Source organism: Barbus barbus (assembly GCF_936440315.1).
Source record: "Barbus barbus genome assembly, chromosome: 16".
Classification (NCBI taxonomy): domain Eukaryota; kingdom Metazoa; phylum Chordata; class Actinopteri; order Cypriniformes; family Cyprinidae; genus Barbus; species Barbus barbus.
The window spans coordinates 2,394,770-2,421,574 of NC_136744.1; the positions used below are offsets into that span (position 1 = coordinate 2,394,770).

The 26,805-nt window shown below is 38.5% G+C and overlaps 1 protein-coding gene across 4 annotated transcripts; it reads left to right on the forward strand.

Moving 5' to 3' along the window:
• Positions 1-1,641: 1,641 nt before the first annotated feature.
• Positions 1,642-24,649, forward strand: LOC306882104 (interferon gamma receptor 1-like). Of its 4 annotated transcripts, XM_079436573.1 has the most exons (9): positions 1,647-1,855; positions 17,499-17,616; positions 17,705-17,886; positions 18,441-18,574; positions 18,679-18,850; positions 19,040-19,141; positions 20,803-20,904; positions 21,811-21,932; positions 22,087-24,300. In XM_079436573.1, the coding sequence occupies exons 1-9, from the start codon at positions 1,786-1,788 to the stop codon at positions 22,411-22,413; spliced, it is 1,329 nt and encodes a 442-aa protein (XP_079292699.1). In that variant the 5' UTR covers positions 1,647-1,785; the 3' UTR covers positions 22,414-24,300. The 4 variants fall into 4 exon arrangements, 3 of the variants coding, with proteins under 3 accessions (XP_079292701.1, XP_079292699.1, XP_079292700.1); XM_079436574.1 differs by lacking the exon at positions 19,040-19,141 and having other exon boundaries at positions 22,087-24,303; XM_079436575.1 differs by lacking the exons at positions 19,040-19,141; positions 20,803-20,904 and having other exon boundaries at positions 1,642-1,855; positions 22,087-24,649.
• The last annotated feature ends 2,156 nt before the right edge of the window (positions 24,650-26,805 follow it).

Sequence of the window (26,805 nt, forward strand, 5' to 3'; positions counted from 1 at the left end):
GTAAAAATGACAACACCTTTAATACCTTTAAGATCCCATCTAAAAAAAAAGATGTCACCTGCTCAATAGATGTGGTTAAATAGCCTGACACGCTGCGTTGAAAAACAGTAATAAACTGCTAAAGTGCAAAATTCTGTGGTAGTGGCTGCACGGATGTAACAAAGTCTAGAACTGAATATTCTGCATATTTTCTGAAATTGGAGAGGAAATCAACTTGTACACTTCAAGGGGAGAAGTAAAGGTGGTGGAAATGCAGTAGCATACCGCTCTGTTCGTCACGGAGCATTTTCTCATTGCTGCTTGCCGTTTTCATCTATGTTTCCAAACTTTCCAAACGTCCAATCTAGTCCAAGATTGTGGCTTCTCCTGCAATATTTAAGCTATATATAGAAATTATTAATTGCATCATACAGCTGAATAAAAATCACTAAAAAAGCTACAGAAGCATTATCAAGAAAACTTATGTAAGTTTTATAGATGTTGTTGTCGTGTCAAATCATCAGTGTCCTGTAAGTTACTACAATATCACCGTTGTACCCCTGAGCAAACCACTCAAACCAGATCTTGTTTGCATATCACCATGCCTGACTATGATAGTATTAACTGAGAATATCTTTCTCAAATAACAAGGGCTAGTTACACTAGTTTAGTATCTTAAATTAGGACATTTTGTGAATATACAAACTAAAATATGAAATGAAAAATTAAATTTGTAAATCTGAACAAAATATTTATATATCTGTTTGGCTAAGAAGTGAACACCATAAAACCACACAGGCATTAAGACTATAATAATTTTTATAGAATATAAAATATATAATTTTTATATATATATATTTTATATTTTTTAAGGTTATATATATATATATATATATATATATATATATATATATATATATATATATATATATATATATATATATATATATATATAAGAGTAATTTCTTCTCAAATCAGGCACGTTACACATAATTACTATTATAATAACAATTAATCATAATTACATGCAAGTAACCCTGTGCCAAACCCTTAATCTTAACCCTAACCATACAGTAAGTACATGTAGCTAATAAATATTACTCCGTTCTTAAATGTAGAATTACTCTGTAACAAGGACTCCTTAAATTAAAGTGTAACCACAGCAGGTAATACTATGATACCACACTGTATAGCCTATTTGACAACACTGCATGCTATTGGATCAGTGTGTAAACTTTTCCTAGGCAATACAGTGTAGATACTTGACAGATGTTTTAAACTAAACATGACTTTCAACAATAACTGACCATACAGATAAATTATTACTGAAGTCAAGGTCTGATAGACCTGGTCTCGCTACACTAATATAATTAGGCTTCTGTGTAGTCTATTTTCTTTACTGAGCATTCAGGTAAGCTGGCTTTCATGACAGATTTTTGCTTTGGGCTGATAAGTGTCTTTGTAATGCATCAAATAAGGTGGAAAGCATCGGATCATTTATTTCACCGAGTTGCCAGATGTTTTTTTTTTTTTTTAATCCAAATAAAAAATACGTTTCACTATATTAGTAGAATTAATATATTAGAAAAATATATTTTACCAATCAAATAAAGAAATTACCTACACAGTTTATAATGTACTAAAGCACGAACCGGTCGCTTTATTATGGATTGGTCAGGAGGAATATTTGGCAACCCTGTCAGATCTGCTCCAGTGCGCTTATAGAGACGAGCACACAGAGCCCTCTCAGGAAATGCTGTCTGGCTTTAGGAAACTCATCTGACGGATTACAAAACAGTTGTGACAATGTTGAAGGATCCTGTAGTGCAGTTTGGTGTGTTTTACGCCTTACTGTTTCCAGGTGTCTTTGGTTTTGGTGAGTATCATTCTGCTGAAGTCTCTCGTGCTAACGGTGGCGCATCGGTGTATTATACTGTTGTATCTTTTTATGTCCTTTTGTGAGCATATATGAGATATGCAGCATGCGTTCACGTAATATTAAAATAAATGACATTCTTTACAGTGTATTAGATAGGCCAACTGTAAAATAACTGCGTTAAATGCGTGTTTCCTTTGATAGCAGGCCTGTTTGTGTTCCTGACGCGATCCTGGAAATATAAGCACGTTTTACAATTATGATATCCCTGCCTGGAAATAACTCTAATCGTAAAGTTATATCTGTAGAGAATGTTATTATAGGCTATTTTATCGTCTAGTCTGGTTTTGAGTTCAATCTATAAAAAACATTAGCCTACATCGGTTTTAAATCCCTTGAGATTCAATCTAATTCACATTTGGTAGTTTAAAAACACTTATTTAGAGAACTTGTACTATAAGAGTGAACCTGTAAGTTTTATTTTTTATAGCCGTAACGTTAGGCCTGTGTGCTAACATCAGGCTAGCTTTCCTTTCATTTTTGTTGTTGTTTTCAGTATATAGATCTGAGAGACTTTTGTAATGTAACTAAATGCTCCTTCTCTTTTGCGTCTAGAATCAGAAACAAAGACTGTATTATTTACTGTGTCAAGCACTTTGTTAAAAGTTAAAGGGGAAACTTTACAGCACAAAGAGCAAGGGTTTGCATAGCCAGGATTACACTGATAATATCTACCACACATTACAGTACTACAGTGTTTTTGGTTGGCATGCTCTTGGTTTTACTCTACCATGCTAAATACCATCAATAAACATGGTAATCATTCGATACCAGTGAATATGAAAATATTTTAATTAGCACAACAAAGGTTGTATAAAAGTAAGTACTTTACAAACGACATATTTCTGCTTGAAGGTTGACAAGAAATAAAATTGGCTAAAATAATAATAATAAGACAAAGAGAGAATGAGAGAATTATGTTGACTGAGATTGAATTAGTTTGAGCCAGCCAAATCATTAATTAAACATTATTTCATCATTTTACTTGTATATTATCCTAAAGCTTCCACTAAAAATAAATAAATAAAACCAACGAAACATCCTAGTGTAGGGGAATTTACAGTTAAAACCCCAAGGACCAGGTATGAATGAAGACCAGGAGTCAGAGATGCAATCAATTGAAGAAAAATGTACTGAAGAAAATAGTTTGCAGTTTCATCCGGCAGAAGTCAGCTTCAACACTCGCGATGGAGTTCGTAGGCCGCTCTGCGTACATGTTCCAGACACCGATAGTTATACTCTAACAGAGGTCACTAATTACGTCCATACATAGGTAAGCAAGACTCTGGTTGTTCGATAAACTTCAAAAATCCAGAGACGTATACCTGGACATGACAATTTCTTCCTAGAGCTCTCTGTCTGCATCTAGCTGTTAGACATTCACACACATCCACAGAGAACACTTATCTGTACTTCAAGGTTGCCCTAAATATGATCAAATATGGTTCAACACACACACACACACACACACAATGAGAGCAGCTTCTTAAGAGAGTAAAAAGACAGACTAATGCCATATTCAACTTATTTTCTAGCACGCATGTAACTTTGATAAATAATTATTGAAGAAATGTTATTATGAGGGCTGTTGTAGATCTGTGATCCACTCCTTCACTCTGTAACACTGTTACAATATTATATTAATAATACTATAGTCCTCTGAGGTGAGGTTCAGTACTGTTGAATGAGGTGCAATATGGTGGTGGTGGTTGTGTTTGTTTAAAAAAAAAAGAAAACGAGTGAGTTTGGTTGTAGGGCCAGTACAGTTATCTGGATGAGCAGTCTGCTATAAAGCATTGCCATGGATGACAGTGAATATAAGCAAATATCTGTCAGCTGAATGCTACGACTGACTTATTCTTGTTGTGTTCAGCCAGCAATACATTGAAATGCTCTGGCCCAGTTTTGAGTTGTTTATTTAAAGTACAGTATGGGTTCTTGAACGTGGTATGTAGCCTTTGGTTTTATTTTCACACTTGCATTACAGGAAAACCACAGTTAGGTCTGATCTGAGTGGATGTGAAAACATCACTGATCACACGTGGTTACAGCTGCAAATCAGTGTGGCCTTAAACCTTGTTTGACAGTGTACATGGAGGAGTTACTCTGTCACTCTCGGGTTGAAATCTTAATGGTGATTGAGTAAAACAAATATCCAACAAAGCAACCACCTCCAGTGGATTATTGCTATTATACAATCTCTGCACCCCTGACAGGCATGACAGAGCCCTGATCAAAAGAAAACAATGTAGAGTAACAAAATAAGATGGGGCAAATGAGCAAAGTTGGCATGTGATCTCAGTTCAATGGCATGGCTATAAGGTGATATGACCTAAAATCAAAACCTTTATTAATTGAATATTTTACCTCCATTACAATTATTGAACGATTATTTAATTCATTATTTAGTCTTGCCCTCATAGTTAATTAAAGGTTTGTACTGTAAATATACACAACTATTAAAAAGTTGGGATATTTGTTTTTTCCCAATGAAAGTGCATTTTTTATATTTGTGATTTTAAAATAATTTAAGGAAACAAACTGGTTATTTGTTGAATATTTCAAACAATTAAAATCAGAGCATGTTTGAAATGAAGACGTCTTATGAAAAAGTCGCATTTCAGTTTTATTGTAAAAAGCAAGTCCCCCCCCCCCAAAAAAAGTATATAATAATTAATAAATTAATATTGCCTTGTCAAAAGTAGAAAATAACCAGCAAACAAAATAGTCTACTTTTAAAATATTGTCATGTGAAAAGTACAAAATAACTTGTATCTCTTGTAAATGAATATTATTTTAAATAATGAATTGTGATAAATTTCTCCTGTAAATAATTTTTAAATATTGAATGTAAATCGAACACTGCTGATTAAGAGAAAGAGCAAGGCATCTCAGTAATCTTGTCCTGTCATGCTGTATGTGCAAGTATTTACTCTTGGATCTTACTGGCCGTTCACACAGAACATGGCTTTGCATCTAAAACCGCAAGATGCAGCACTCAGGATTGTTTATTAAAAAAATACAGCGCAGAATGCCTACTCTACCATGCTGCCGTCAAATACAAAACTTGCCATGCCAACCTGCTAGGGCAGTCGTGGCCTAATGGATAGAGAGTTGGACTTGTAACCTGAAGGTTGTTGGTTTGAGTCTCAGGTCCGGCAGGGATTGTAGGTGGGGGGAGTGAATAACCAACACTCTCTCCACCCTCAATACCACGACTGAGGTGAGACCCTTGAGCAAGGCACCGCACCCCCAACTGCTCCCCGGGCGCCGCAGCATTGGCTGCCCACTGCTCCGGGTGTATGTTCACTACTGTGTGTACACTTGGATGGGTTAAATGCAGACAGAGCACAAATTCAGAGTATGGGTCACCATACATGGCCACACACCACTCCGCCTCCCCCCTACTGTAAACAAAAGCTTGCAACGCTTGCCCCGTCTCCAGGGTCTTCTGATTGGTCCACTCTTTTGCAACTGACATTGATGAGCGGCGCTGCGTGTAAACGTTTAAATTCTTTTAACGCGCCTCTCACGTGCGATACGCTGCAAAAGACGCGAGTGCAATGGTCATTCATGTCCGTATAGTGCCGACTACACACGCAGTAAGTTTTGTTTGTTTTTTTTGTTGTTGTTTTTTTTTAAGGGGAAAGTATTAATAGGATTAAAAAAAAAAACAATGAAATAACCAACATGGGAAAATTGTCGGTTAGAGATTCTGAATTTCGGTTTTGATTTCTTTTCAAATTAGTCGTCCAGCCCTACATATATATATATATATATACTTACATACTCTCACATCTAAACTAAACTGTTAGTAAGCACACTGTTAGCACCACTAAACTACTTCTTATGAGCAAACAATTTTTTTTATTTGACCTTTATTTAACCAGGAAAATCTCTCTGAGATTAAAAATCTCCTGGCCAAGAATGGACAGCAGTTACAGTCACGATTTACAGATTGAAACAACAAATACACAAATTAAACAGTTAAAAACAAGTACAGATCAATGAGTCTTCTTCGAGTGACCGAATAATAGATTTAAAATGTTCCATAGGCACCAAAGTTTGTCATTTCAATTTCGTTTGGAGTAAGTTCCATTCAAAAGGAGCTGCGTACATAAAAGCCCTTTTCCCCAGTTCAGTTCTCACAAATGGAACAGAAAGAGTAAAACAGTTATCAGACCGGAGGGAATATTTCCCAACACTTTTCTTTTGAATTAGACAACCTAGATACAAAGGCAACAACCCCAGAATAGTTTATAAATGATTAGGTAATAATGAATTTTCCTTCTAATAGACAAAGATGTCCAGGATACTCTATTATACAATATGCAGTGATTAGTTAAAGGTTTACAATCTGATATAAATCTCAAAGCACTGTGATAAACAGCATCCAAAGAAGAGAGAAGTTGAGAGGAAGCAAATTGATACACCACATCACCATAATCGAGTACCGGCAAGAAAGTAGCAGAAATTAACCTCTTTCTTACATTAAAAGAAAAGCAAAACTTGTTTCTAAAATAGAACCCAAGCTTTATTTTAAAATTTTTTTTTAAATTAGTTATGTGAGACTCAAAAGATAATTTATCATCAATAGTGATGCCAAGATATTTATATTCTTTCACTAACTCAATCACATTACCTTGCAAAGTCTGGAGAGGAATGAAAGTGTCTACTGTCTTTTTCGAGCTTGAGAATAACATGATTTTAGTTTTATCTACATTCAGAACAAGTTTTAGTGTTTGAAGCCGAGACTGAATAACATCAAAAGCTGCTTGAAGTTTAAGCAAGGCTTGCTGTTTCGAAGGTGCACCACAATACATAACAGTATCATCTGCATAAAAGTGAAAATGAACATCTTGATTATCATGATCAATACTGTTAATGTAGATAGTAAATAAAAGAGGCCCCAACACGGATCCTTGGGGAACACCTTTAACAATCTCCAATAGTCCTGAATTTTTACCTGAACACATTGAGTTCTATTACTTAAATAATTTTTAAACCAGAAAATAACATGATTTGATAGGCCAACACTCCTTAATCTATGCAGCAGTATCTCGTGATCCACTGTGCCGAAAGCCTTTGATAAATCAATAAAAAGGGAAGCGCAGTAATCGCCTTTATCAACTAATCCCACAATGTCATTCAAAACTTTCAGAACTTTTCAGAAAACAATGATTTCTGCTTTCTAAATTTCACTTCTCTACAACAAAGTGTTCGAAAACATCTTTGATTTTTTTATTAGGGTGATTTTCATTACAAATTTTTCCTCAAAGTTGCAGAAACTGCATTATGAGCTTTGAGTTTTAATGGTATATGTGATGAGATGACCAAACGAGGTCAATAATAACTAGGCGAAAGGGGCAATGAGGTGGCTTCAATCAACAAACACATTTTTATTCAAACAAGTCAACATGTTAAAAATGACATCACCAAGCTTTAATACAAATACACGCAAAAAAATAAAGAAATAATTGAGGAAAAAAGAAACAAACAAGAAAAGAAAAGAAAAACACGGATGGCCATAGGTTACCTAAAAGAGAGTGAAGTGGTCAAAAATCAAAAGTGCTCTCAAAAAGAAAGCAAAAATAAAGTGACCAAACCACCACCCGATCCCAGCCTCCTTACCTCCGCCATCCACACAGTGAGGGCAACTCAGTGGCCACCGTTGGCTTAAGAAACCAAGACAAAACCTACAAAAAAAAGAAGAAAATAAACAACTTAGTTAACAGTGGGGTAATGCAAGTGACACAAACAGTCAGAATGATAAAACAATCACTATTAACCCAGTTTATTTGGGGCCTAATCTCTCATCTGCCAGCCTGTACATTGATTATGCAATGCATATATAACTCATACATGGGTATTTATTCTTTCATTGCTGGAATTATAAGGATATTCTAATTGCAATCTAAAAGGCTTCATCGAGCCGTGAATGCTTTTGGTTTTGGACTCTCAAGACGTGTTTTTGTTTGTTTTTTGCCAAGACTCGATAATGTCAGCTCTGCTATCGTCTCTCAATCCTTCACAGTCACACATACAGCACAATAACATATGTCAGGGGAATGTCTTTCAATTCTAATCAAGGAAAAATCATACCTTTTCTGTTGTCGTCTTTTTAAAGAACTTGAAAAGTTGCGCTTGAACCATTTCTTAAAATTGTGAAAGAATTGCTTCTGCTTGTGCACAGCTTGTTACAGTTTGTTACTGATTGGCCAATCACTGTTATTTAGTTCGTAAATTATTGTAAGTAGAGATTTTAACATGTTATTTGCATGATAAGTTTAACATAATATGCATTATTAATCTAAAGGGGATGGTAAGGGGGGATGATGGTTTTACTTAGGGGAATGTTTTTTTTTTTTTTTTCAACCGGGGGATGCCATCCCCCTACATTCCCCCTTGTGCTTATAAGTGGGTTTGCCATCCACCATTAAAAGGAAACGAAGACGCTCAAATGTGCATGCGTGATGCGCGAGAGATCGAGAGGTCTGTTCTAGCACATTATACACATTTCAGCTTCCCTGTTCAGTATATTTGATGCACACTTTTGTAACGATCACTCATTCATTTATCGTTTACCTTCTGAGACATCGTTGTTATAACGCATTGCTTGTCTTGATTCAGACTTGACTGACAAATGGCATTCTGACAATGCAAGCCTCATGCTTTCTCACCTTATCTTCACTTTATGTTGTAATTACACTGCTTATTATACATCAAAATACAAGAAGTTTATATCAGTAGTCCCATATTCATAATTGTGACAAAGTCTGTTTACAATGTCTACCATTGTAACATGTATACAGTACATCTGCCACTGTCTGTACACTGTGTGTGCATATATACATAGACAGAGAGTGTGTATCTTGTAATAGATTTGGGTAGTTGACAAATGTGACCCTGGACCACAAAACTAGTCATAAGGGTCAATTTTTCTAAATTTTAAGCTTTCCATTGAAGTATGGTTTGTTATGATAGGACCATATTTGGCCGAGATACAACTATTTAAATATCTGGAATCTGAGGGTGCATAAAAATATAAATACTGAGAAAATTGCCTTTAAAGTTGTTCAAATGAAGTTCTTAGCAATGTATATATAAAGTTTTAATATATTTACTGTAGGAAATTTACAAAATATCTTCATGGAACTAGGGATGTAACGGTATGAAAATTTCTCATCACGATTATAGTGACCAAAATTATCACGGTTATCAGTATTATCACGGTATTGCTAAAATGTGCTGGAGATGTTCAAAAAGTACCAAATTTTTTTTTTTTTTGAAAAAAAAACAAGTTTTATACTTAAAAATCAACAAACAGCAAATAAAATGACTTTTTGTTTGCATAATCACTAAAACAATAACATTACCAATGAGGTCTGGATTTTAAATGACAATTTGACTGACACCAGTTTAATAGCATGTTCAAATAAATAATGTAAATGTTCAAATAAAGCTTTGAAAAAGTTTCATATAAAGGTAAACCTCACATTTCAGCCTTTAAAGAAAAGAGTTAAGTCAAAATGATAATTGATTAATAAGGGGAAGGGGAGGGGGGAAGTGGTGTGTGGCCAAGTATGCTGACCCATACTCTGAATTTGTGCTCTGCATTTGACCCATCCAAGTGTACACACAGTAGTGAACATATCTGCTCCATAAATAATTCTATATATCTTATCTGAATTGTTTAAATGTGTAGAATCCACATAAGCTTGTTTTTCCATCAACCGGTTAAAATTTACAGCAGGTCATGCAAATTTGGTCCGTTTTTTGGCCAGGCAGAAACTGCACACAGACTGAATGTAAATAAGTGTCTGTAAATCCAGTCTCTGACAGCAGGTGGCGCTTTATATGGAAAAGCTGAATTACAGCTGATTCCCTGAACTCCGTGAACAAAGCAGTATTGTGTTTAAGAACACTTCCTTTAGGTATTACATGGAGCTGAGATGAAAACAAAATGCCATCGAATCGTTTCTGAAGACAGTCAGATCCTTCAGAGGTACATTCATATAATTAATTCACTGATATATTCATTTGTATAATTCCCTCAGCACTCTTTTAAAACCTCCCAGCTTTTCCGCCCTATTTTCACTCAGAATGAAACGCTGCTGTGCGCTCGTGACACTGTTACACTCTGCTTTATGATGGACAGTATTTATTTATCCGGAGTTGTTCAGATCGCGGTAATCGAATACGGTTTTAATGATAATTAAAATATGAAACGGTAATACTAACCGTGGGGAATTTTATCATGATTTATCGTCAAACCGGTAATCGTTACATCCCTACATGGAACATTATCTTTACTTAATATCCTAATGATTTTTGACATAAAAGAAAAATCAATAATTTTGACCCATACAATGTATTTTTGGATATTGCTACAAATATACCCCAGTGACTTTAAACTGGTTTTGTGGTCCAGGGTCACAAATAAAAATAGTACTGTGTCCTATGGTGTGACAGCAAAAATGTAGAAAAAAAAATTCACATACAAATAACATGAGAAAAATGTATCTTCATTCTTAGTGTTACAAATAGCATGAGAGAAGTTTGTCTTCAATGTTAGTTTTTTTTTTATTTTATTTTTTATTTTTGCTGTCACACCATAGGATACATTTATACGTCAACTACCCATATACATATACATACATCATGCATGTATTACTTTTACTTTTACTCTCTGCATACTGTGTATACTGTATACATTGAATTGATGTTAATAACTTTAATGTACTTGAAGTGTGCATCAAACTTACATTCCTATATGGAATATACAAGTATCGGATCGAGACTTTGTATCGGCAGATACTCAATATTCAATGACTCTGATCAGATCAGGGGCACAAGAAACCTGATCGGGGCATCCCTAATAATAATAATAGTAATAAATATAGCTGCAAGCAGCAATTACAGCGCCAAGCACAAGAGAGGTAAAATGAAGAGCTAAGGAGCTGACTGTAATTACTCAGTAAAGACCAGTGCCTGGTTGCATAAAGCACCTTAAGTTTTTCCCTTTAGTATGAGACTTAAGGCGTGATTTTCCTTACCTAAGGGAATGATTTATGAGAGTTGCATATAATCCCTTAAACACTTCCTTAGTAAAGGGAAACCGTTAGGTGTTTTACCATTAAAAAACAATCTACTGTTGCCATGGACATGTTATTTGTTAATGCAGATAGCGGTGTAAATTTTTACAGAAAACAATACAATGTGGATAAGGAAACCAAATATGAAAGAAGGACCATACAAGACGGAAACTCAAATTGATAATTCACTCAAAATTGAAAATTCTGAAAAATCGTTTACTCATCCTTGTGTCAGCCCAAACCCGTATAACTTTCATTCATATTTGACAACAAATAAAGATTTTTCATCATTTCTGTCCATGCACAGGTTTTCAGGGACTAGAGTGAAATAAATCTATACTGTATTTAAATGCAAATGGACAAGATAGTCTACGCATGACGTTTTATTCGTATCCAAAAACGAGGCAATGTGAACATTAAAGCTCTAAACACTGTCATGCAGTGAATGTTTCATTCATACTCGAAGCCATAGGGTGCTCTCGCATCAAAAGTCTAAATCGGATTCATAGAAGTAGCATATCTTAGGCTGAATAAAAAGCAGAAATGTAAACAAACGATTGCGACAATATATGGTTTGTGTTTTTCAAGTCATCTCAAGGTAATATGTAGGAAAACACAGGAATAAAATATTATAGAATAAGTTTGTTCTTGCATATGACATTCATGTTTGAACTATTAGCGCTATGTGCTGTATGCAATTTGGTCAAGGTTTATTTGTGAATAAATACCTAAATTAAAATCTGTATAACATATTAAGCAGCTGATCGTGTCTCGTAGTAGACTATTTTGGATTGCTCTCTGTGTAACACTTAAGGTGATATTTCCCAAACCTTATGTTACACTTAGGAAAATGACAGTTAAGGGGCTTTATGCAACACTTAATTGGTTTTAATGGATACTTAAGAGAAATTCTAAGGGTTTATGACGTTTCAGAATCCCTTAAGTAAAGTATATTTTATGCAACACCCTTAAGTATAAGGGAAACTTAAGGGCGATCTTAGGGGAAAAATTAACACTTAAGGTGCTTTATGCAACCGGGCACTGGGTTCTCCAACCCTGCTCCTGAAGAGCTAACTTTCTCCAGATTTAAGTTCCAACTCTGCTTCAGCACACCTGTCTGTAATAAACTAGCCCTAAACACCTTGATTAGCTGTTTCAGGTGTTCAGGGTTGAAGCTGAACTCTGCATCATGTTAGCTTTCCAGGAGCAGGAATGGAGACCCCTGTTAAAGACATTTGTTTGTACAGCATTTTGCAGACATAGGAAAATTAGGTATCGTTCAATTTGGTGTGCTGTTCTGATTTTTGATATTTTTTGACCAGTAGGAGGTGCTGTGCTTAAACTACTCATGTGCCCTCAGGTCATGCTTGATATAACACAAACCAAGTTTGGTCAGAATTTGCTAAAGCATTGCGGATATATAACTTCATGTCCATGTTTGTGCAAACTGTGTCAAACTCGTTAACACACTTTACAAAAATGGTTTGGTATATCAGAAAGCTTTTGATAACTTTTGCCACAATACTCTGAAGGTGATCTGAGGCAATTTTGGTGAACATTGGAAAAACTGTCTAGGATGAGATCGAAAAGGTAGATTTTTCAGAAAATTAATAGTTGTGAAAATTCTTGACCCATAGAAATTAAAATTTAGACTGGAAATTTTCTTTTGCTTTTAGACCTTGCGGCTAACAAGTTATTGAAACAGTGTGCAAATTTGGCCTGTTGGTGGTGCTAAAGAGTTTGAGTTAGAGACTCCAAATTTGGTATGATTAATATTGAGATTGTCCTCTATTTGTGTGCCAAATTTCATAATTTTTCCGCAAGTGTTTCTATGGGCTGCCATAAACTTCCAGAGTGGAAGAAAAAGAAAACGGACAAAATAATAATAATAAAGCATTTTATGTGTACCAAAGTAAAATGAAAACAGAAAAAACCTATACAAATTTTGTAACACAGAATTACACAGGTGTCTGCTATTAAAGAGGTCATCGGATGCAAAATTCACTTTTAAATGTTGTTTGAACATAAATGTGTGTGATTTTTTATTTTTTTAAATTCCTATACATAATACCCCCTCTTTCATATCAAGCCGTTCTCAGATTCTTGGCTGTGCGACGTCACACAGACCCAGGCTGCTCCCACGATTGTTGATTGACACTGGTGTTTTACCTTAGACCCGCCCTGAGTGAGCTGTCAACAGTCCGCCATTGTTTCGAAGCCGAATCAGAATGTCTCCTAAGCGATTGAGGTGTTTTGTTGTTGGATATAATGAACATAGCAGTTGTCATTTACTCCCAACATCTGATCCTCTGAAGATGCAGTGGATTACTTTTGTTTTTGAAGGGAGTACGCCCCTCAATCTATTTAAATGCATTTATGTTGTTTGCACGAATCATTTGTGATCCAGCCTCACCTACAGAAGAAGTGAGTATAAGGTTGTTTTATGAATCTTTGCAAATCATCTCTCCTAATAATGTGCTAGTTAGCAAATTCCGCTGCTAAATGCGACTAAAGTAAACACTCTCATGAGAACGGCTCCTCCCCCCATGGAAGAGAGGGCCGGAGTGAGTAGAGCTCATCAGCATTTAAAGAAACATGCACCGAAACGGGCCGCTATGAACAGAAATGTTTTTGAAGGGTGTTGTTTTACACTACCATTGATAAATTTTAACCAAAGCATGTTATATACTTTTCATTAAGACCCTGAAGAATCATATCTACTTGTGGAAAATGGGCATCCGATGACCCCTTTAAATTCTTTGTATTTTTGGAGCCTAGGTGTTCTGACTTTTTTCTGGTTTCATTTCATTTTTTTTTTTTTTTTTCTTTTTTTTTTTTTGAGCACCCTGTTTGAGAGATTTTCCAGTGGTGTGCGTGCTTTTGTTTTTGATTTTATAGGTACCAAAGTAGTCATGTATACCAATAAAAAATGCTACAGGGACTTCCATGAACACATCACAAGTCTGAATGTTTTTCAAGTCTTTATATTGAGTAAGAGCTGCATTTCCAGTGATGGCATATGCTATCAGCCACTTCCTCAGTTCAGAATGACCTGAAATTACAGGCTGTTTTGATGGTTGGTCATCCAGAAAACACATGTATTTATCTAAGGCTTATTTTTATTTTATTTTTTTTAAAGTACTGTGACTCACAAATAGGTTCGCTTCAGATTATACATTACCAATCAAACAACCTAATAACACAAATGGGAGTATGGTTAATTACTGTATTTACCCTGTTAAAATGTATAAAAAAATGCTTATCCAATTTTTCTTTCATTCTTTCTTTACATTTTTCTATTTGTTTTCCACACTCATTTTATGTATGTCACTTCACTTTTAAACATTTATATTTAGTAGGGCTTCTTTCGACTAAACATTTTTCTGGTCGACTAGTAGTCCTTCACATTAAGCAATTAGTCAACTAATCACATTTTTATATTAATAAACCATATAATTCATAATAATGAGCCTTTAATTGCCTATAGCCTATCAGCACTCAAGCGCACACATAAGGCTTGCCATAGCACACCGGTAGAAGTAATGAAGGACTGCCTTAAAATTACAATAATTCATTGATAAGTAGACAACACTGACTCATCATTTCCACAGTGAACGTGCACGTTTCGTTTGGGTTACATAATCTGACAATATTTGTTTTCCATTTGAATTTGGTTCACCTTTTTACAGATTTGAAAGGTGTATTACTCTTATCTGTATGAGCAAAAATGAATTGAAGTATTTTAAGGTAAATGCAAACAATGCCAGCTGTTGGTGTTAGGAGACTTAGCCACTTCCTGTGGATTTTTTCTGCGATTAAGTAACTAATGAAATTTTGATCGACTAAGCCTCTTCTGGTCAATTAATGGTTAGTGGACTCTAGGGGTGCGCCGATATTCAGTATCGCTTCGATACTGGCATTTTCTGCCGGATCGGGGTATTGGTCAGACGAGACCGATCTAAATACGATATTGTGCGTATACTATTGTGTTATTGTTAAGCCCCACAAAAGCCACAAACACATTATAAATGTATAAAAATTTCAAGTGTTCTGAAGCCGTTACATAGTTTAATTGTCAGGTATAGGTGAATATTAAATTCAAGTTCACGTAAACTCTTCTCTCTGCTGCGGCTGTCTGTCATCCTCCATTCTTTCGTATCATATTTTGCATAATGAAAGATTATTAATAGCCTTTCTTGTTTGTCTTATCTATCATATGTTTCTGCCTCATTACTGTGCTATACATTTAAAAGTAATGTCTTTTTAATTTTACAGTATATTACATATAAATATATTCCTTGTTTTTCGTGAATGTATTTTAAAACAATACAAAGAGCAATGTATACATTTTACATTATCATTTTAGATTTAGTCCTACACTTATTCACTTTTATTTGTTTTATTTTATTTGTAAAATGTTTTTTTCCCCCACTAATTTTAGATTTCATAAAATTGTGCACTCATGATTTATCTAGAGTAACTTTTGCTATACTGAATTATCCACGAACCTCGTTTATAATAGTATTTTTGTCAAATATTATAATTATATATGCATTCATTTGTTGTTTTACTTTACAATAAAGTTGTCTATAGATTGTGTGTACCACACAAAAAAGTCATGATCTGGTCAACACACGTTGAGGTATAAAAATTCAACACTTATTAAAAAAAAAAACTGCCCAGGTATTGGATCGATATCGGTATCTGCAGATACTCAGAATTGTTGGTATCGGATTGTATCGGTTCTGAAAAAGTAGTATCGAGCCACCCCTAGTCGACTCTTAGGGGGCAGCCCTAATATTCAGATGACAAGACTCAGTCATGTGTAGGGATGGGTATCGTTAAGGTTTTAGCGGTATTACTACTCTTACCGATACTGCTTATCGATCCGGTACTTTAACGGTATTCTTATCAGTACTTTTTGTTTTACTTTGTTTCTTTGTTCATGTTGTTACTGTATCTTATCTTATGTATATAAAACACTAAAAATGCCTGCACTTCATCAATTTGTAAATGCACCAGTGTGCAGGTATTTTTAGTGTTTTATATACATAAGATAAGATACAGTAACAACATGAACAAAGAAACAAAGTAAAACAAACTGACAAATACAATAAAACAAACACACAAACTAAATGAAATAAACAGTGCTTTCATTTTTCCATGAAGGTCTACTAATATTAATGTTCAGGTAAGTAATAGTTACAAAAGTAATCAAATGTAAATGAGCACTGCCTAGTTTTCACTGTATGTACTGATAGATTTATGTTTATTAAAGCTATAACGTTGTTCAGATTAAGAGCTGTGGGTGATTTTCTCTTTGCATTTTGTTCTTTGATTAACGTTGATGGCTCAAGCTCCAGTCTGACACTTTAAGACAATATACTGACACGCATCGGATTTTCTCCCAACTGTTCTCGTCCACTTAAAACATAAAAGTGAAGACTCTCATAACCGGCCATTTTGACACATTGTGTGTGTATTTTTTGGCATATTTTTGTGTGTTATTTCGACGCGCCCGAAGCTCAAAGTGTACTTTGCTTGTCCGTTTTGGAGCACGCCGCCGCACACGCGCGCACACACATTTCAGCCTGGGGAACAGCATCACTTGTGCAGATTGTACTTTCAATGTTTTACTATCAAATATGTCCTGCAATGTAGCAACAGTAAAGACGGCATTTTATAACAATCACTGATTGAGCTGATTCAGATGTTAAGTTTTGGTTCGGAGGAACGAATCCGCGCCGCTATGAAGGGAAGGGAGTTGTGCTAGAAGAAATGCAGCTATAATCCTTGGAAGCCAAAATAGAAAAAAAAAAAATACTTGGCTTAATATAACAGCCACAGGCCTAAAGTGTGAGCAGATGTTTGAATAGTTGGTTCTCTCTTCTATCATAATTAAACAGGACTTTCATGTTGCGTGTGCTGAAGCTCCTCCGCGTGAGCGCGATCCGGCTTCTGAATTGCGCATAGCAAAAATGCATCATAGACAAATGTTTGAATATTATTGCACATAAAAACAGCTGACGACATATATATATGTATATGTATATGTGTATATATATATATATATATATATATATATATATATATATATATATATAGAGAGAGAGAGCAACAATAAATGTATGTGTGTTTTCTTAATTTCTCCAATACCAACAGAAGATAACGTCAGAGCTTATCGATACTCCGGTCTTTCATAATTTAGCCCCGAGACCGATTTAATACCGAGTTTCGGTACCCATCCCTAGTCATGTGTGTCAAATTCGGTGATTGTGTTTGAGCAAACCTTAAAATCTAGTCCAAGATTGTGACATCTCTGAAGATGACATCCGTTTTAAAAATAACTCAGAGAACAGTATTGTTCAATGGCTACTGAAATGCTATTATACATACTGTATTTGTTGTTCTCATGAGCTTTGAGTTTGTATAATAGATTAAATAGACTAATAAACTGAACCTGAACCTAACATTTGTTTTCTCTACAGTTCCTTCTCCAACAAACGTCAGCGTTGTTTGTCACAACTTTGTGAATGTCCTCTATTGGAACTACAGTAACCCAACTGAACAGATGAAATTCAGTGTAATGGTCAAACCTTATGAAAGGTATGTGTGTGTCAAAAGCAACGGATCAAGAAAAACCTAATTCAGAAAATGTGACATTACTTAATCTTTCTCTCCCATTTATCTTTAGTGCTTCCCAAACAGTTGACACCTCTCAGACGTACCTTGATATCAGCAGCTACAGCAGAGATGTGGGGGATGATTACGTTGTGTCTGTGACGGCACATGATGGGCAAGAGAAATCAGAAAGCGTCTCCATTAAATTTACCTACAGCAAAGACTATTTTGATGAGAACCAACATAAATATAAATGTAAGTTTTCTGAGTATAATTTAATCATATGGATACAGTATTATTTACAGTTTATTACTGTGTATGCAAGTCACTGTTTATGATGAAACACTATAGATACTTAGAAAACGAGCCTTAAAATGTCTGTCGAAGTATCAAATATCTGCAGTTTACTCGGCCCAAACCGTTGGTGTAGTTGGTAAATCTTGCATTGACATTGACAAAACAGTGTTCAACAGAGAGGGATGGTTTCATTAATCATTGCGTAATTGGTGCTTTCTCTACTGCATCTATTTAACAATACAGCTGCCTTATACTGCGAAACACACTGCATCACATGATCGTTCTTATACGGCAGCATTTCTTTTACCCAGAACCAAAGCCTAAAATCTTCAATCTCATTCTGCTGCCTTGTACACACTGCTGCTGTTTCCTTCAGGAAATGCAAATCTATTTGGGTATTTGAGTTTTAGTGTTGGAATTAATTTTCTTCAGTCTCTTCCCAGATTACTTTTTATTTCAGTTTTTTTTCTTGTATTTTGACTTTAAACAATATCGGCTTTTGCTTTTTCCAGGCTCTTTGGACTTTCCAGCTGTAAATGCATCGGTCCACAACGATGTGATTGAAGTGACCTTTCAGCACCCTTTCATGCTTCATAAGCAAGACATACTGAATGAAGAATTAGAGTACACAATCACACATAATGAGGTTGGAAAAGCAGTCGCACAGACTCCCCATTTTCCTTCTTTAAATGTTAGTCATGCTAGGATGTTGAATTGTTAAAATTACTCTGTTCTTTTCTCTTTCCACAGGAAATGGGTTCTTACTTATGTTTTGAGGAGGAGGAACTGTGCACTGCAGAAATCCACTTTAACCAAAGCGTTTCTGGACAGTGTGTTGAGCTGAAGCTTGAAGGGAAGATTGCTGGTATCCCTTCATATGCCTACAGAAACGTTTGTGTCCCTCAGCAGACGCCTGAGACTGGTAAAAGCATTATCAGTTTAATTATTTTTCTTGATGCTGTTACATATGCTGCCGGCCACAGAGGTAAGTGTTAACACAGTGACTTTATTGACAGGAATAGTGCAGAAGATTAGTGGAACTGGTGATAGGAGGTGAGTGCAGGTCTTGAGATTTCGGCGAGAGGCTGACTGTGGCTTCGTTTGTTCGCAGGAGCGAGGAGCAGAAACAACGAGATGCACGGGTGGACTGGAGGAATCAGCCACAGTGTTGGACGATCTAGAGACGGGAGGACAACGGAGAGGAGCACAGGAGGTAAGCACAAACAGGTACGGAATTTCAGAGGTTATACTCAACAGGTCTGGAAGACGATCGGGAGGTCCACGTTGCATCAACGAGATCGGACAACTTCAGTGACTGAGGTGAGTGCCTTTATAGTGCTCGTGATGAAGGTGGTGACAAGGTGCAGGTGTGCGTGATTAGTAGACAGGTGCAGGTGAAAGTGATTGCGATGACGCTGGAGACGGGCCATTCTGTGACATTATCGCCCCCTCCCGGACACCAAACACCGGGGAGGGGGGCGCCCTGGATGTCGGTGGAGGAGTAGGACACTGGGGAGGTATCCAGGGCGGAACCAGAGACTTCGGGAGGCCATGGCGGGACTGGAGACTCGGGAGGCCATGGCGGATCAGAGAGCTTGGGTGGGACTGGAGATTCGGGAGGCCATGGCGGATCAGAGAGCTTGGGTGGCCATGGCGCATCAGGGAGCTCAGTGGCCTTGGCCCTTGGCCCGGCCACACAGGCAGGGACTATATGCCCGCCCCCCCAAATCTTTTTTGGGATGTTCCCCTCAAGGGGCCACACAGGAGGAGCAGGCTCGGTGGAGCGGACACTAGGGGGTGCTCGGGAGGAGCGGGTCTTTGGAGACGCTCAGGCGCAGCGGGTCCTGTGGGAGGCTCTGGAGGAGCGGGCTCTGTGGGAAGCTCTGGAGGAGCGGGCTCTTGGGGGCGCTCTTGCAGCGCGGACTCTTGGGGGCGCTCTTGCAGAGACGGCGGAGACGCAGGAGAGCTGGACGGGACCAGCAGAGACGCAGGACTCTTGGGGGCGCTCGAACAGCGCGGACTCTTGGGGATCAGCATTCCTGGCCGGGTCTGAGAACTGGACTCTCGGGATCGGCACTCCTGGCCGTGGTTTGAGAACTGGACTCTCGGGGTTCGGGCTCGGCATTCCTGGCCGTGGCTTGAGAATTGTACTCTCGGGGTTCGGGATCGGCGCTCCTGGCCGTGGGCTGAGAACTGAATTCTCGGGATTCGGGATCGGCGCTCCTGGCCGTGGCTAGAGAACTGGGTTCTCGGGGTTCGGGATCGGCGCTCCTGGCCATGGCTTGAGAACTGGATTCTTGGGGTTTCGGGATCGGCACTCCTGGCCGTGACTTGAGAACTGGATTCTTGGGGTTTGGGATCGGCACTCCTGGATTTGCATGTTGCAAGCGGAAGATTCCGCCGCGGGTGGTGGCTGGACTGCAGGAACCTCCTCTACAGTAAAAGATGAACCCGCGAGGCAAAGTACATAATCCAGGTATTGTTGTAGGGAGCCCGGGGTAGTGGCAGGTCGCGCTCGGAGGAACAGGTAGTTATCCAGACCGCCCCAGAAGACGGTCTTTAATGTCCCATCCGTCCACGGTATGTAGTGGAAGAGCCAGAGGAAATTCTCTACATAATCTTCAATGGGGTGGCCGTCCTGAGACATCTGGAGCAGTTCATTCTCGAGAGATTGGTAAATGCAGTCCATTATTCGGTGATGGTCCGATCTTCTGTTACATATGCTGCCGGACACAGAGGTAAGTTTTAACAGTGACTTTATTGACAGGAATAGTGCAGAAGATTAGTGGAGCTGGTGATAAGAGGTGAGTGCAAGTCTTGAGAGTTCGGCGAGATCTTAGGCGTGAGGCTGACTGTGGCTTCGTTTGTTCGCAGGAGCGAGGAGCAGAAACAACGAGATGCACGGGAGGACTGGAGGAATCAGCCACAGTGTTGGACGATCTAGAGACGGGAGGACAACGGAGAGGAGCACAGGAGGTAAGCACAAACAGGTACGGAATTTCAGAGGTTATACTCAACAGGTCTGGAAGACGATCGGGAGGTCCACGTTGCATCAACGAGATCGGACAACTTCAGTGACTGAGGTGAGTGCCTTTATAGTGCTCGTGATGAAGGTGGTGACAAGGTGCAGGTGTGCGTGATTAGTAGACAGGTGCAGGTGAAAGTGATTGCGATGACGCTGGAGACGGGCCATTCTGTGACAGATGCTATTAAGTGCAGGCAATGTGTGAAGACCAGTATTTATTTCTCTGCTGTAGCCGTCAAGATACTAAACAATTGAGTCTGTTTGAGAACTCTGACACAAGCAGTGTTTGAAATCACTTCCATCCCCTCACTGACTATTCCCTATACACTCAATGTCGTATAGTCTACTACATGAGAAAGTGGTGAAAAAATTGTCCACCAGAGAGGGCTGTGGAGCTGTCGCTTAAACAGTTTAATTCCACAAGACCCTAACAGTGTATCATGGGTACCCTTTTCTTATTGCTGTGCAATTTGAGATGGAATGAATTTGCTGGATAATCTCCACTATAGTTTCAGACACCTCTAATATTGCACCAGAAGATACAGGGCGATTTTGGTTATGGCCTATTTTATAGATGAATAGTGTAGTTTTTGTGCCGCTAGCTACACCACACAGCACTACCTTACCCTAAAAGTATATTCATAATTCATTCAATACTGAAAAGGGACTATTTAATCTATCTGTCCAAACAATGGCAGTTTGGGGGAATACTTGAAATTTTGAAAACTTTTTTCTTTTTTTCAGTTCTGTCTGATTTTGGTGGTATAGCAATTCTGAATTGCACCATCTTAAATAATGTCAGTAATTGTGAGTACTAGAGTAGACGCTTCATTGAATTGTTCTTGACTTTTCTGTAGACAAAACGGGAATAATCGCAGCTCTGCTAGGCGGAGGCATCATTGTGCTCTTCATTATCATGGGCTTTGTGTGGCTGCTCTACAGGAATTTGTCCAAAATCCCCAAAAGGCCTGAGTTTTTGGTATGTGTCTTTTGATTTATTTTGCTGTATTTTTTTTTATTTAGGAATTGTTCTTTGTTCAGCAGTGTTTTGTGTTTGCGATGTGTCTGGTGATCTGCTGTTGACTCGCCATTAGCAGTACCAAGACTAATCATTTGCTCCTTTCCATATACAGCAGAACGTTTTTCCTGGCCAATCTCCTACAACCCAACCCGAGGCGACCACCATTTCTAAAATGACACCTCAGGGACATACACCCCTACTGACAGAGGAGACTTTTAGTTATGGTACTCCCCCTATTTCCCCGACTGAGAAAGACGAAGTAAACACTATCCTTGATGACACCGTAGTGGATCTCCTTGAGGTTTCAGCAGAGGACATGGATTTTGAAGACTCTGAAGGCTTTGGCAGGTCGTCTGACTACAACAGTCCCAAATTCCTGCAGGAGATGAGTCCAGGGGACATTACTGAGGGATACGGCCCTCGACCACCAGTGCTTTAGGTCTGAGCGTGTGTAAGAATGACACTGGAAAGTGTTTGCATTTCTTGTGGAAAGATGGCCTGTTTTCAATTTCCCACACTGATCAGCAGGCTTGTGTTGTGTGCACTGTGACAAAACTACATCTCACCCATTACAATCAAAGCTGTGTACAATGCAGGCAGTGACGTCTGGATCTCAGTGCAGAGCGTTCGATTTTGGTGAGAGCAATCTAGTTTTGTTGTGATGTGCTGCATTGACAGTGTTAACTACAGCCATGGTGAGTTTCCCACTAGCCTGCATTAAGATAAATTAATGTGTAAATAACTCAAATGATTTTGCTAGGAAGGAAAAAAAAACTGTTGAAACGTACACTGTCAGGAGGGGGAAAAAAGTGGGTAATGTCAAATTTGCCAGAACCTTGTCATTACATTTACAGACATTTTCAGTAACACAGTGTTACAGAGTCCTTGTTACACATGATGCATCTACTTACTGTTATAATAACAATAAATTATGCATAATTGCATTCAAGTAAGCCTAACCCTAACCATATATCCACAATATAACCACAATCCTAAAATATAACTCAATGTAATACGTAATTCTAAATTTAGGTACACCTGCTTTAGAAAGTTATGTGAATCAATTGATTTCTAAGGGAATTGCAAATATGACTATCAATTAAAAGGGGTAAAAATATTTTTTTTCACTGAAAAATACTCTGATGTAGGCATCCGTTAATCAATAAGCATTTCAGAGATTCTGATACCGAAATCCAATTTGCTGCATTTCCACTCTCAACAATAAAATACTTTTCAACAATAAAACACATCTTGCACATATCTATCTGTTAAACGCTTTGGCAAGGCCTCTCTAGCATTTGAGGAACTAAAACTGTTTGTGTACGTGCGAATGATTCTGAATTCTGTTTTTCATAAGGGGAAACTGCAGACTGTTACTATTATTCTTGATATTGTCATGAAAACACGTGTCATAGCATTCATTTATATCAGAGGTGAATGATGTGCTGGATTCAGTGCTTCTGTAGCTTTAAAATGGGATAACTTTGCCAAGCTGAATATATAACATGATTATGCACACTTCTAGGGATTGGTTTGTAACATTTGTAAAGTGTTTGCTGTGATATTGCTGTTTTATTTAGCAATAACAGGCTACAAGTAATATCTGCCAGGAGGCACTTCTCTATAATGGTACAGTTTTCTTGCTGAAAATGTTACACATTGTAGGTAGTATAAATAGAACAGCATTACTCTGAGTGCCTCGTGAGTAAACATTTCATTATAGAAAAAGTGACTTAGTATTTAGAAAAATGTCGAGATGTGGAAAAAATGTGAATGACTTTATTTCTTTATGCACTTTTTATTAAAATGCTTCTATTTTTTCTAAAATTCTTCTAAACTTATAGTTTTTTTTTTTTTTTTTTTTTTTTTAAGAAGCAAATTTGCACTTAATCAAAATTGATCAAGAATCTAGAATAAAGAAGTCTTTACGCCGACCAGAAAAGGTGACTATAAAAAAGGCAAATCTATTATTACCACTATTAGCTTGGGGCCCCAAAAATATCAATCCTATGTTATACTAACCATACAGAGAATTCTCATTCTCATTCACGCTTTTATCTAAAATCACATACAATGCATTCAAGGCAAATATTTGTTTCATGGAAAATGCAGTCATGGCTTTGCTGTTGCGGGTGCCATGATTTATCAGTTGAGTTTGATGATTTTACATGTGTTTGTGTCAGGTTTCTGCACTTTGCACTCTTTTCTAATAGAATTGTATTTTTTAACTTTAACTTGACGTCTGTATATCAGTATATGTCTGTTTGATGTTCATGTGCTTTCACACATTTTAATCACAATAAAGTAATTGACTGGCTGCTTCATTACTTTAGCTGTTGATTAAATCTCTCTGGCACTGAATGCATACAGTTTGTAGAACTGTATCCTTACTCCGCTCAACTAGTGGCTGCTTGATTTGTTCATTTAAAAACATCTCAATATATATGTCATAATATTATATGTCCCTACTTTCACAATTTTGGTGGAAAAACTGGCAAAACTATTTACAGACAAGCTGTTATATGTACATGAATATGCATTTAGTATATCCTATTATATACTCTGTATACAAACTACAAGTAAATGCATCAATGTAATGAATTGCGCAGAGCACATTGCTTGTTTGAACTTTCTCAAAGAAAATAAAATGTCAACAGTCAGCAATGTGACTAGTCAAAATAATGAAATCAGCTGGTTGAGGTAGTTCCTCGTATTGCATTGTTCTGTACTGAAATTCAGTTGATTATCTGTGAGAATATCATGTGACTTCCTAAAAATACAATTCGAGGGAAGGAAGGAAGAAGTCAGAGTCGGCGTGACTGAGGCTCGGGTAATTTATTCAGTACTTTAAAACAAACAAAGAAACACTTGTGCTCTCCGGCACTTCCAATAAACATAAGTTCACAGCACTTTGGTGGTTCACAGCCACAGACGTCCTCCCCGAGTCCTCAGTCTGTGTCTCTCCCTTCCCCGTCTGCCTCTCTGGCTTTTACACTCTCTCCACACCAATCACTGGAAACGAGAAACCGCTCGTCTCCAACCTCTCTCTCCCGCTGCAGACTCCGCTAACCACGCCCCCCTCACCACAATAACTTTTTATTTTTAGACTTTTATTTTGAAAAGGGTATGTTTGGTGGGGGGTCTCGTTGTGGCTGCATGCTGTTGTCCTGGCCCTGCAGCTCAACAGATCAGACACACACAGCAAAAGCCACACTGCAAAAAAATAAATGAATAAAAATTGGGGGTGGGGGGAAAACAAGTGTTACGGAAGTAGACTTCACACACAGGTTATCAAAAATAGGAAAGGTTTATTAACATATGAGCAGTGGAAGGAAATTGCAACGGTGAGTATTTACTGCAGAGACTTCTGGATGTAAAGAGATGAGTGAATCAGTAGACTGTATTGACTTAGACAGGAGCTCGTGGATGACGGGAGAACCACACACCTCACTCTTGGCAGTACCGCTCCAGAGATGACGAACTGGGATCCAGGACACGGATGGACACAACACTCGGAGAGAACACAAGAGATAAGTAGGCAGGCAGGCAGGTAGGTAGGTAGGTAGGTAACAGGTAGGTCGCTGAGATAGCATACAGGAGTCCGCTTCGAATGAACGAGACTAGACGTCTGAATGTAGTGAGGTGTGTGGTTTTGTAGTAGGTTGGTGATGAGATAATTGGATTAGTGATTAGGTGCAGGTGATCAGAGTACAGGTGAAAGTGATCATGGAGTACTGCGACATTGTGATCGGCCGTTCTGCGACATTACCTCCCCCTTCCGGAATGTGCGACCCGCACCGTAATAATATGCTCGGGGAGCCATGGCGGGTCTGGGAGCTCGGAGCTTGGACGGCCGATCAGTAGCGGGCACTTGAGGGCACTCGACAGCGCGGACTCTTGGGGACGCTCGGACAGCGTGGACACTTGGGGGCGCTCAAACAGTGTGGACACTTGGGGGCGCTTGGACAGCGCAAATTCTTGAGGACGCTCTGGCAGCGTGGATTCAAAGGAGCGCTCGGACAGCGTGGACTCTCGGGGGCGCTCTGGAAGCGCGGATTCTCGGGGACGCTCTGGAGGCGTGGATTCAAAGGAGCGCTCGGACAGCGCGGACTCTCGGGGGCGCTCTCGAAGCGCAGATTCTTGGGGACACTCAAGGGAGCGCTCAGGAAGCGTGGATTCAAGGGAGCGCTCAGGAAGCGTGGATTCAAGGGAGCGCTCAGGAAGCGTGAATTCAAGGGAGCGCTCGAACAGCACGAATTCTCGGGGACGCTCTGGAAGCGCGGATTCTCGGGGGCGCTCTGGAAGCACGGAGCTGGACGGGACCAGCGGAGACGTAGGAGTGCGCTCTGGCAAGATGACCGGAACAGTAAACCCGGGGGGTTTCGCCCTGTCCAAGAGCGAATCCCCCGGAATGATCCCTGGTGGGCCTAACTTATCCACGGGCGGCGACACAGACTTCTCCATAGACAGCGGGGACACAGACTTCGCCGTGGGCGGCGGCTGGCTTGGGAGAAGGGGGCTAGATCTTAGCACTGACCTGACAGATGTTATGGACGGGTCCAGTACCTTCGCCTTCAGCGCTATTTGAGACCCACTTCCGGGCCCGTGGGAACACAGATTTAGTCACTGATGGCGGGCTTGGGTTTGCCCAAGTGACAGGTGCAGGTGATCAGAGTACAGGTGAAAGTGATCATGGAGTACTTGGGTGACGATGGAGCCTGGCCGTTCTGTGACAACAACACTAAATATCTTATTTAATCTTGCTTAACCAGTAAATGCAGTAAATATTTGCTTATCCAGTAATACATCTTAATTTAAGAATTTTTAGATG